The 13207-nt window shown below is 45.2% G+C and overlaps 1 protein-coding gene across 1 annotated transcript; it reads left to right on the forward strand.

Moving 5' to 3' along the window:
• The first annotated feature begins 54 nt into the window (after positions 1 to 54).
• LOC147007258 (uncharacterized) lies at positions 55 to 7875 on the forward strand. Its single transcript, XM_085867473.1, has 4 exons — positions 55 to 190; positions 623 to 691; positions 4328 to 4507; positions 5599 to 7875. The coding sequence occupies exons 3-4, from the start codon at positions 4333 to 4335 to the stop codon at positions 5883 to 5885; spliced, it is 462 nt and encodes a 153-aa protein (XP_085723599.1). The 5' UTR covers positions 55 to 190; positions 623 to 691; positions 4328 to 4332; the 3' UTR covers positions 5886 to 7875.
• Positions 7876 to 13207: the final 5332 nt, after the last annotated feature.

Consider the following 13207-nt stretch of genomic DNA (forward strand, 5'->3'; position numbering starts at 1 on the left):
TGCGGTGTATAAACACGATTGGATTTGATTTTTTTTTTATCGAGTGAATGTTAGCTCTTCGTCTCGCTGTGCAGTCACGCAATAGTGAGGACAGAATTATACGAAATACGAGCGCAGACTCGGTGCATTCCAAAGCATCGTTTCGTGGCAACCGGAAGTGATGTAAGAACGACGGTGTTGTTGCCACCAGGTGATCAGAGGCTTAATCTCCACTTAATATTATTGTTATTCAGGTTGGCTTCTGAGTTTTAAATGTTGATCTCATTATTATTCAGAATTTTAATGGTGCGATCGTTGGTTTTTTTCTTGTAACACGATCGATGAATGAGTTTTTCCTCATTGTTTCGTCGGTCACGTGACCGGACGCGGCGAATCTGCCGATGAGAAACGGTGATTCGAGCTGTTTCGTGATCACGTGGTTTGCTTTTGCCAGAATTCTTCAGGCTCTCTTGTGTTCCTCATGGTCTCCAACGGTCTCATGTGTTCCTCTCCAACTGTGTTCCTCATGGTCTCATGGTTCACCCGAGGATGAGGAGTCCGGACTCGATACGTGACGTCACTCCGGACCGAGAACTTCTGGTTCCTGAGAGTTTCGTTTCAATGCATTATTTGTGTGTTTCAGATCCTGTTGTGAAGGAGAAGCTCGAGTCCGAGTTCCTCGATGATTCGTTCCCTCCGTGTCCGTACGAAGGTTTGAACCACAAACTCATTCTTCATGTTACACAGTAGTTTATTGTTTATAATAATTATAATAATAACAACAACAAGGTATCTGTGATGGTCCAGGGTAAGACGACCCTGACCTCCCCGTCTCACCCTTGGTGATCGCCCATGACCTTCCCTGCGCTCATGATCCAGTGATGGGAAATGTTCGACCTTGACCATCGACATTCAACAAAACATCAACAAAAACGTTAAAATCTCTTTAATTGGGTCATGACCTGAAAAATGGGTCAAGGTTAAAAAGGTCATGACCTGAAAATGGGTCAAGGTTAAAAAGGTCATTACCTGAAAATGGGTCAAGGTTAAAAAGGTCATGACCTGAAAATGGGTCAAGGTTAAAAAGGTCATGACCTGAAAATGGGTCAAGGTTAAAAGGTCATGACCTGAAAATAGGTCAAGGTTAAAAAGGTCATGCCCTGAAAATGGGTCAAGGTTAGAAAGGTCATGACCCCAAAATGGGTCAAGGTTAAAAAGGTCATTACCTGAAAATGGGTCAAGGTTAAAAAGGTCATGTCATTGTCACGGACTTTTTATTCCCTTTACTGATGCAAAATGTCATTCTGAGAGTCCCAGCGGGATCCGAGAAACAGCTCGGACATTGATACAGTTCGGACATTGATACCGCTCGGACATTGATACCGCTCAGATATTGATACCGCTCGGACATTGACACAGCTCAGACATTGACACAGCTCGGACATTGATACCGCTCGGACATTGATACCGCTCAGACATTGATACCACTCAGACATTGATACCGCTCGGACATTGACACAGCTCAGACATTGATACCGCTCGCATATTGATACCGCTCGGACATTGATACCGCTCAGACATTGATACCGCTCGGACATTGACACAGCTCAGACATTGACACAGCTCGCATATTGATACCGCTCGGACATTGATACAGATCAGACATTGATACAGCTCAGACATTGACACAGCTCGGACATTGATACCGCTCGGACATTGATACAGATCAGACATTGATACAGCTCAGACATTGACACAGCTCGGACATTGATACCGCTCGGACATTGATACAGATCAGACATTGATACAGCTCAGACATTGATACAGCTCGGACATTGATACCGCTCAGACATTGATACCGCTCGGACATTGACACAGCTCAGACATTGACACAGCTCGGACATTGATACCGCTCGGACATTGATGCATCTATGTATCAATGTCTCTGCAGGAGACGTGACTGTTGAAATGACTGCTGCAGGAGTTTCAGCTTCTAACAACACCCCCATTGTATACTTGTACCGCACAAGAACAGAACTGAAGCTCACAGCTAATGAGTAAAAACTATCAAAAAAAACAAAAATCATGGCATTTAGCTGGAATTCCTTTTGAAAGCCATTAAGAAGACGTATTGCCCGATATGTATTTATATATATATACATATATATATATATATATATATATATATATATATACCGTATTTTCACGACTATAAGGCGCATATAAACGTCTTAGATTTTTGTCAAAATGTGCGACGCGCCCTATAGTGCAGTGCGCCCTTTGTGTGTATAAAAGAACAGGTATGTGCGGTATGCAGAACATTGCTGTTTTAACAACCCCGAAAATGGCAAAGAGACACGCTTATGAAGCTCAGTTTAAACTGAAGGCGATCAGCTATGCGGAGGAACATGGGAATCGAGCCGCGGCGAGGAATTTCCATCCAGATCGATGGTTCGAAAGTGGAGGAAGCTGGAAAACGAGCTGCGACAGGTGAAGAAGACGCAGCTGAGTTTCCGTGGAAACAAGGCGAGGTGGCCAGAGTTGGAGGAAAGACTTGAGCAGTGGATCGTTGAGCAAAGAGCAAGTGGGAGGAGCGTTTCGACGGTCACGATCCGACTGAAGGCAGTATCGATAGCGGAGGAAATGAAAATCGAACATTTCCACGGAGGTCCGTCTTGGTGCTTTCGCTTCATGAAACGGTGCCATTTTTCCATCCGGACCAGGACTACGATAGCGCAGCAACGTCCGGCGGATTATCAAGAAATGATGGAAAACTTCCGCTCCTACTGCAGCAAGCACATCTGCGACAAACGGATCCAGCCGAGCCATCGGCGTGAACCGGCCGTTCAAAGTGAGGCTGCGAGCGGCGTGGGAGCGGTGGATGACCGAAGGAGAGCACAGCTTCACAAAGGGTGGAAGGCAGTGCCGGGCGAGTTACGCCACAGTTTGCCACTGGATTGTTGATGCCTGGGCTAACGTGTCTGCTGGCACTGTTGTCCGAGCTTTCGCTAAAGCCGGCATCATTTCGGAGGAGCCGCACGGTGCAGAAAGTGACTCTGACGGCGAGGAAGGTGGACCTGCTAGGTTGGGTTTAGCGCAGTTCGATTCCGAAACAGAGGATGAGGATTTCGATGGATTTGATTAAAGACTATTACCGGTATTTGATTGTTTTAGTATTTTTGTAACTAATACTTTAATAAAGCACAACCAAACTCAATTTTGCTCCCGATCTATTTTTAAATACGCACACTTGTGTGCTTGTGTGAGTGTGTTGTTGTACGGCGGACGTACGTAGTAGAGGATATTCATATAAAACCCGCGCCCTATCGTGAGGAGCGCCTTATGTGTGTGTCAAATACAGGAACGGCACACACAACTGAGACTGCGCCTTTTGGCACGGTGCGCCTTTTGGTCGTGAAAATACGGTATATATATATATATATATATATGTTCCAACTTTCAGTTCGTTTCAATGAATAACCCGTGAGATATGAGCGCAGACACATTTCGGACGGATGGTCGGATGGACGGACAGACGTGAATTTCGAGGTTTTTCGTTAGAAACTCAAGAACGTCGAAATGTACGTTGCTGAAATTTGGAACATATTACCTCGATGTACAAAGGACTTAGTTGTGAAATTTTCAGCCAATTTCGTCCAGTCGAAGCCGAGAAATGAATTTTCAGTCCCCATGTTAAAGCTGCACACAGAGAAACCGTCCCATATAAAGAGAGGGACGCTTTGCTCCTCCCTTGATACAGTATTTCAATTGAAATAAAATAATTATTTGAAATATCGTTTAAAAAAATCCAGAAATTCAACACTATTGAAGCACGATCAAGATACGGTCGAGCGTTGCCATAGTTGGACACGCTGGCTAATGTCTACCCATGATGGAACTACAGAGACGAACTCCCTTTTACTGTACACTATGCTGAACCAACACAAGCAGACAACAGGACAGTTTGGAAAAAGGTGTTTATAATGATCTGGAAAGAGCACGTATGTACAAGCAGTGTCACGATGTAGAAATCCTTATGCTACGCACGTAAGCCCCCTCTTCGTCAGTCACTTGTCACAGATACAAACAGGTGCCACAGTCATTGTGGGAAACAAGAGAAGAATGAGGGATAGAGGGAGGAGAGAAGAAGAGCCGGCGGGTTCATGTGGGTCCAAATATGGGGGACATTGGGGGGGGCGGGGCGGAGAATGTGCAATGCAAACTGTTTTGATAGTTGCGAAGGTGAATGTGTGTGGTGTTAGATTAATTGGCGTGAGTGAGGTGTGCCCATCAGTGAGCCCTGAAAAAAAGACATTTGGTGCTTTGCGTTGACTGCTCGTGCTTCCAGAGGGAATGAGGTGGAACAGAGGAGAAAGTTCGCGTAAGTCAGTGTGTTTGGACGATGTGACCAGGAACTCTCTGCTGGATCTGCCCTTCTGCTTGGGATTGGACTTCGCTCACTTGTGCTTGTTCTCCAGACACCAACTCATTCTCCAGACACCAGTCCGTGTGGTCGCTCCATTCCCAGGTATACTTTTTCCTGGACTCTGGTTCACACTTTTCGAAGCCACATTCTTCTCTCCACTAAACACGCACCTCTTCTCATTTTTCCCTTCTCTAAATCTGACTTGCACGTCATTGCACCTCCTCACTCACGCACTGTAGACACACGGTTTTACTCCCTCTTTCCCCCGCTGAAGCAACTGGGTTCACTCTGGTCCGTCGGCCGCTCCAGGTATTCGAGATGTCGCAATCACCTCGAGCTGTCTCTATCTTGCTATTCTAATTTCCTCGAGTGTGTGTCTGATGGCACCTGTCGTGTTTGTGTAAGTTATCTGTATCGGGTGAGCTCCAGTGCTCCACACTCTGTCCTCTTTTGTAAATACTTGCATTTCTTTTGCCTCACCCCATGAATCCATGCTGTATTCATTGCTCTTGTATTAAAACCTTTTATTATTGTGCCACATGCCCTTTCTTCACCATAGTTCTTAATAAACCTGCTTATATGATGAATGTACCCAGCTCGTTCTGTCTTTTTCCCATTGGTTCAGCGTAGTCCACACACACGTTCGCCTGGAAGTTCTGTACCACAACTTTGCTCTTATTAGCTGGTGCGTACTTGGCAGCTTTGCTCGGCTGTACCTGACACGGTAAGTTAATACATGTACGCATTGAAGGCATGGAACTCACTTGGTGCGGTCATTCCACCGGAAACGGAAACACGTGAAGTCGTGTAACCCTGCCAGGATTGGTAGTACCAATCAGCATTCGTGGTTGCTCAGCAACCTGTCTGCACGTGGAGTTATCTGTGTCCGGCGACATCAAGAACGGGCATTCGGGAGGGACCCGAGGGCTTCCCCTCGTTGTGAGCCTCGAACCCCAGATCCGCAACAATATCAACAACTAAAGTTGTCTTTTTGGAACACCCTGTATATCTTTCACCTTCTTTCGTTATTGGGCTTATTTATTTTTATTGGTAAAGGATAAGTTTAAGTTAACCTGGTTAATTTGAGTAAAGTTATCTGATTGAATTGGGCGCGGTGACGTGTGCTTGTGACAATATATTGATTCAATCATGTTGAAGTTTATTTTATTTTTTAATGATGTTTTTTTTTTCAGATCATGTTGTGAAAGTGAAGATCAAGTCTGAGATCGTGGATGAATCGTCCTCTCAAGACAAAGGAAGGGGATCCCTGCCTCATGAGAGGGCAACGCTCAACACAAAAGCTCAAAGCGAAATAGGTGTCGCCTGTTCCACAACCAACAACTACGAGGCTCCAGACGAATCGGAGAAGAATAAATCAACAAAGCGGGAGCTTCGAGGAGAAGGAAATCATCCTCCACTGCAAAGCAGATTCTATGAAATGAAGCATGAGGGACGAACGGTGGAGGAGAAAGATTCATGAACCAATTGAAGCAAGCAAAGCTGTCAGCCAAGGCCGAAGGTGTTCCATGACCGAAATTCAATTCAATAGCATCAATGGGGGTAAAGACACTTCATCAGGAAAGAAGAAAGGAAATAACTGACAAAGCAACACAACAAGCAATTGAAGACATAAATCGGATGACCCAAGGAGAGAGAATCAGCACAAAAATGAAATCCTGGACAAAGAAGGAAAAATGGACCTTAGTATGGGCAATGGGATATTCCAAACGAAAAGGTGTGAGAAAAGGAAGTGCGAACACCTGGGAACAGATATTCCGAAGACTATGCCCTGATAAAGGTAATTATAATTGGGCAACACGAAACTCAAAGAAAAACAACATCCTCCAAGGGTAAATATTCACAAAGGAGGAACTAAGAAGATGAGATGAACAAACTGAAGAGGTAATAAGAAATGACCGGTCACCTATAAATGGCGACCGACCCACCAATGCCACAATTTGGGTTTTTGAGACGACAGTTGGTTCTCTCCAGGGGTCTCTGCTGTCTTTCTCAAAGTTTCCGGTCGTTGTTCTTCGTGTTCTTACTTTATTTTGTTGCCTCCGTGTTTACTGTGTGTTCCTAGTTCGGTTTTGTTTTAAAACTTGTGCTATTTGGTGAGTTTTCGTCGGTCTTGTCATAGCGGGTTTCCCTGAGGCCTACCCATCTTCCTGTCGGTGTGCACGATCGTGTTTATTTGTATTTTATCCTTATTACCCTCACCAAAGGAGAGGGTATTGTGTGTGGGTCCGTTTGTCTGTTTATTTGTTTGTCTGTTTGTTCGTCATAGGTCACGTGGTGTGGCAGCCATATTGGAAAAAAACGGAAAAATTTTGGACCTCTGTATCTCTGAAACCACACCAAGGAAAAAAAAATTGAAACTTGGCACATGGCAAGTTCTCCTCATGGGGAATGAGGAGCCTGGAGGTGAGGTGGATAGCAGAGGGGGTGCTAATCAGATACAGGAAAGTATTGATACTTGCATAGATTGGGTAAAAGATTGGCAGATGTAATTTAACCTGAGCAAGAGTAAGGTGTTGGGGATGGGAAAGAACAATGAATATAGAAATTACAGGATGTAAGGGTAATGTTGGAGCGTGTCACACAGGACAAGGATCTGGGGGTGGTAATAGATATGGGAGGTAAGCAGGCAGCTATAGGTAAAGAAAATCGGGTTGTCAGTTGTATTCGGAGGGGGATCATTTATAAATCAAAAGGTGGTGTTAACATCGTACAGGAATTTAGTGAGGGCCACATCTGGAATATTGTGTGTAGTTTTGTGTCACCACAGTTCCGGAAGGACATAGATGCCAGAGAGAGGGTTCAATGCAGGGCTACTAGATCGATGCCAGGCCCAGCTCGACTCAGCTAGCTATGAGGAGCGGCTGAAGGAGACAGGGCTTTATACACCTGAAAGGAGGCGGTTACGAGGAAATATGATAGAAATGTTTAAGATAATGAAAGGTGTCGATAAAATAAGTGCAGATCAATAATTAAACAGAGTTGCCAGTGATAGAACCAGGGGCCGTACCCTGAGAGTAAAGAAGGGGAGAGTGAAAACGGTAGGAAGGTCGGGGTCTTTTACTCAGAGAGTAGTTAATGCATGGAATGGCCTCCCTGGAAAGGCAGTGGCAGCAGAAAAGGCAGATAAGTTTAAATTGGAATGAGATAGGTACCTGGAAGTTATGGAGATGGAGGGGTATTGGGATGTTGATAAGACTTTTCGGTAGTTTGAGTGTTGATGTGTGATTGTGTACATGTGTATGGAGTGCTGTTGGTGGGGGTCTTGTCAAGGATGGTTGTGTGGTTGATGTGTGTTTTTAACCAAGCACATGACCCCTCCCCTAAGGGGAACAAAAGGGGGAAAAATACAAAAACTTCATTAAAAAATACAAAATAAAAACCAAAAACACCCCAAAAAACAAACAAACAAAAATGTATTTCATTAATTAAAAACTTTTTTTTGCATTTTCTTCCTTGGGTCTTGTGTCGATGGGTTGGTGTGGTGTTCGCGCAGGCATGATGGGCTGAATGACCTCCACCTGTGTTGGATTTCCTTGTTAATGAGTGAGATTTTTTGGTGAATTGATTGTGATATCTACAATTGCATATGTAGAACGCTACATCTAATAAGTATGAAAATTTTTGAGGGTCATCTTTGGATAAAATTGTCCACAGAAAAAAATGAGGTCATTGGTCACGTGACGTGGCAGCCATATTGTTAAAAAACCCTTCAAAAATCTTCTTCTCTGAAGTGGCTCAACAGATTGAGGCAAACTTTACACGTATCGGACGCCTATCCATGAGGAACAAATGGTTCACACATATGATGTCATCGGTCACATGGTTTTTTTTTTTTTTTTTTTTTTGTATACCTTGGTCGAGGCTCGTATGAGAGCTAACACACAACTCACAGCAAGGAGGCATGAGACAAGAGGGGCGGGAGTGGAAGGGACAAATCATTGGGGAACAGACACAGGTGAACTGTGGAAGGGAGAGGGATGGGGATGGGACGGGGAACATGGCGAGGAGAAGATGGACATTACAGGGACTTTCAGGAAGGAAAGCAGGAGAATTGAAGGAAGTGGGCTTGGGTGGATTATCGGGGGTAGAAAAGATCGAGGATTTGGATGGGGGAAGATAAGAGGTGGTGGTGAACAGCTGTTTTGAAAGCCTGGAGGGAAGAATGGGAAAGAATAGAGTGGGGAAGTTTATTCCAAAGGCGGGAAAAAAGAGGAATGAAAGAGTGAAGATGAGCAGTGATTCGTGATTTTGGTAGTTTTACCAGAAGGGGGTTGTTGGCGGACCTTGAGCGCCCTGTGGAAATGTGGTGGGGACAAATCGCAGAGAGAGCAGGGGGGCAAGGCTGGAGAGGAGTCGGTAGAAGACAGAAAGACCACCGACCAACCTGCGGTGATTGAGTGAGAGGCCCAAAGACTCAGCTTCATTGCGGGAGATGCCAATGATCTTAAAAGCCCTGGTTTCGACAGCGTGAAGTCGAGAAAGGTGGGAGGCAGGAGCACCAGCCCAGAGGGGAGAGCAGTACTCCATCAGGCTACGGACAAAAGCTTTGTAAGTGGTCAGGAGCTCAAGAGGGCCGAGGAAGGACTTTGCACGACGGAGGATTCCCAGTCGGCGACTGGCTTTTGAGGCAAGGTTGGAAATGTGACTTTCCCAGGAAAGGTCATGGCAGATAGTGAGACCCAGAAGCTTGAAAGAAAAGACTTCTTCCAGAGGATTGTTGAGAAAGTGGATGGGGGGTTTTCTAAACGGTCCTTTCGAAGAGACATAGTGAGAGTGTGAGATTTGTCTGGATTGAAAGACATGTTCCACGTGTTGGACCAGTTTGTGATTTTATCCAGATCTGCAGTGAGCGAAGAAGCTGCTGCTTGCCGGTCTGAGGGATGACAGATGGTACGGCAGAGGGTGGAGTCATCGGCAAAGAGAAATAGAGGATTTTCCAGAGAGTCCGAGAGATCATTGATGAAAACCAGAAAAAGAACAGGGCCCAGAACGCTACCTTGAGGAACTCCAGCCTGCACAGGAAGAGGGGATGAAAGAACTCCATTTAGGGCCACACGTTGACTGCGACAGGAGAGGAAGTCTGCGAGCCATGAGTGGAGATGGCCTTGAATACCATGGGAAGAGAGTTTGGTGAGTAGGGCAGGGTGCCAGACTGTGTCAAAAGCACGTGATATGTCCAGGGATACGGCTCGGATTTCCTGTCTGGCATTGAGGACCTCCATCCATTGATGGGAGAGCAGTAGCAGCATATCTAGGGTAGAGTGACCTGGTCTGAAACCAAATTGATGATTGGATTTGGCAGCCATATTGTATTTACCCTAAAACCTACAAAAGTGCACCACTCAAAAGAAGTCCTGGTGAGGGTCTACATTCTACAATCTCTGATTGCTCTTTTTCTTGTTGCCATTATTTTTTATTTTCTCCACTTTTCCCTCCATCGTCCATCTTTCCCTCCCAACTATACCCTCTGTTTCATGTCTTAAAATAAATTAAAAAAAATACAATAAACAAGCTCAAATGAGCTACGATCCTCGTCCTCTCAGTGATGACGTCATAGTTATCAGTTATGTATCAGGTGTGCGGTAAATTATCTCCAACGCCTTATTCGATTCCATCTGAAGTATTCAAAAAGCTTGCGTTGTTTCGGAGATAATTGTTTATGAGATCTCCATTGCGATATTATGACGTCATAACTTTTTTCTTGGAAGAATTTCCTCAATCTGAGATGGTTACCGTCTGCGTGTGAGCTTTCTGCATGAACATGTCAAGTTTCAAGATATTCTGATGAAAACTCTTGGTTGTGAAACAAAAAAAATTTCAGAAAATACTTATGACGTCATAAAACGAATATGACATCATTGTGATGTATCAGATTTGCGTCAAATCATCTGTGCCAATGCCCCGTTTTATTCCCGCAAACAGAATTCAAAAAGCTTCCCTAGTTTTGGAGTTCTAAATCGGAGATGGTTCCTGCTTGCGCAGGGACTTTATGCATATACATGCCACTTTTCACGAAGATCCGATGAAAACTCTGGAGTGTGAAACAAAAAAATGTGAAAAAATTGGAATGACGTCATAAAAACGGATATGACGTCATAATGATGTATTATTTGTGCGTTGAATTATCTCTGCTAATGCCCCGTTCCATTCCCGCAAACAGAATTCAAAAAGCTTTCCTAGTTTCAGAGATAATTTTTTTGGGAGATTTCCATTAGCGGAAACATTATGACGTCATAACTTTTTTTCTTGGATGAATTTTCACAATCGGAGATGGTTACTGTCTGCGCAGGGTCTTTTTACATATATATGCCAAGTTTCAGAAAGTTTCGTTGAAAACTGCAGGCTGTGAAACAAAAAAGTCCACAAGAAGAAGAACAAGAACAACAACGTGAGTAAGACTTAAGAGATCCATCACGAGGATCTAAAAAACCTTTTCCCTTCCCACCTTATACTATACCCCACGAAGCACATGACTTCCTATATCGACTCTTCTTCCTTCTCTTCCCTGCCAGTTCCACTCTGATCCTCAAGGTATTCATCACACACCTTCACGACCGTTTCTTCAAACTTTTCCTTCACTCTTCCCTTCCTCTTCCCCAAATCTTCAACACCAAAAATATAACAGTCTCTTACAATGATCCAACTTCCACTCCTCGCCCGGTTCTTCTTATTCAAAATCTTGGGTTCAATTCGACCTTTCTTTCATCTCGTGTCCAAAAATTCCATCCGTGACGACGCTTCCTTTCTCCACTCTGTCAATTCTTCTGTACTCCATCCGTCTTCCGATGTATTTAAATGAATATCTGACTTGCAAATTGAAAAAAAAATCCCATTTTGTAATGCTTGTTCGTCTTCCATTATTAACCATTCTGTTTTTCCAACTGCAGTACAAATTCCTCCCACCTCCTGAAATCCACCTCCCCCTCACTCCTTCCCTATTATACCCCCTCCTATCTTGCCCCCCCCCATCCCAGCATCTCTCCACTTCCCATCTGCCTCACCAACAGTTCTTTCTCTGGTATCCCAAGCTGTATGGTTTTCAAACATCTGTGTTCTCCTTTCCAATCGAACAAATGTCTCACACTCTCATTCAGCACACTCCTCAATATCTCAAACACACTCTCTTTCTCTCTCTCCTCTCATCACAAATCCCCCTCTTCCAACCCCCTCAATTTTTCTTCCTGCCCCCACCCGCTCCCATCTCCCCAATACCTCGACCCAGTGTCATCCTTACCCTCTCCCCACCCCTCCCTTATCCGTCCTCCCCCATGGCCGTGCCTGCTCTCATTGTCTCCTCTCTCCCTCAAAGCTTCTCTTTCACCCCTCCCATGCAAACAACCACCGCCTCCCTCTTCAAAGCAAACTTCTCTCTCTTCCCCCTCCAAGCTTCCTCCTCAATTCTCCCCCCTCAACGCTCCATTTCAAATCTCCCCCCCTTACTCCCCCTTCCCAAAGCTGTCCCCCTTCACATCCACAAATTTGCCTCCTTCCCCCACCCTCTTTCTTCCAGCTCATTCCTCCACCTCCTCCAATCCCTCACTTCCCTTTGCTGCCTCTCTTATTACTCCCCACTACTACTCATCCCTTCAACACCTCGCCCTTTGTCCCCATCCGAACCTCTCCCCGAGCTCTTCTACAATCTGTTATGAACTGTCAACAACTCTCACTCCCTCCACCTCTCCTCCCTCACACTACCCCCTGCCTCCCCTCCCCTCCCTTTTCCTTAACAATGTGGACCTCAAACATCCAGGACATTTGCTCTAACCTGACTGATCTCTCCATACAGGTTGCCACTGACAAGCCAGATAAAATCTGCTGAACAGAAACTTTCCTCCTTCAAGGCATCTCTGACTCCTTAGTTTCTCTCTCTGGTTTCTCCCTTCTTGGGGATGACAGACTTGAGCCTCATCCTGGCAGCGGAGTTTCTCTCTTTATCAAAAACTCAATTCCTCACTCTCCATACATGATATCACCCACTCGGGTAACTGCGATCACGAGTATAAAGCTGTGTTTGTCAGCCCTGACGGTGTTATCCGTAGCAGGGTCAGGGTTTCCCCACACGCTGTTCTGCTGTTCCATGCTAATAATTTTGAAAGGACCAGGTAATTAACATTATTTTGGTTAGTTTTCATTCCATTTATACCTTTCAGAGCACATCTTTCGAAATGAAACGCAGTGTTTGTCGGTCGTGATCCTCAGACACTCCTTCCAGAGCTTTCTGTTGTTGAGGCTCTGCTGGAAAGCAATGGAGCAAGGGGAGAGGAGAAAATGGAGCAAGGGGAGGGGAGAAAATGGAGCAAGGGGAGAGGAGAAACTGGAGCAAGGAAGGAGGAGAAAACGGAGCAAGGGGAGAGGAGAAAATGGAGCAAGGAGAGAGGAGAAAATGGAGCAAGGGGAGAGGAGAAACTGGAGCAAGGGAAAGGAGAAACTGGAGCAAGGAAGGAGGAGAAAACGGAGCAAGGGGAGAGGAGAAAATGGAGCAAGGGGAGGGGAGAAAATGGAGCAAGGGGAGGGGAGAAAATGGAGCAAGGGGAGAGGAGAAAATGGAGCAAGGGGAGAGGAGAAACGAGCAAGGGAAAGGAGAAACTGGAGCAAGGAAGGAGGAGAAAACGGAGTAAGGGGAGAGGAGAAAATGGAGCAAGGAGAGTGGAGAAAATGGAGCAAGGAGAGAGGAGAAAATGGAGCAAGGGGAGAGGAGAAAATGGAGCAAGGGGAGAGGAGAAAATGGAGCAAGGGGAGAGGAGAAAATGGAGCAAGGGGAGGAGAAAATGGAGCAAGGGG

The sequence above is a fragment of the Eptatretus burgeri genome, unplaced genomic scaffold, assembly GCF_056783735.1.
Source record: "Eptatretus burgeri isolate ZD-2024b unplaced genomic scaffold, Ebu_testis_v1 Ebu_testis_scaffold_362, whole genome shotgun sequence".
Lineage (NCBI taxonomy): Eukaryota > Metazoa > Chordata > Myxini > Myxiniformes > Myxinidae > Eptatretus > Eptatretus burgeri.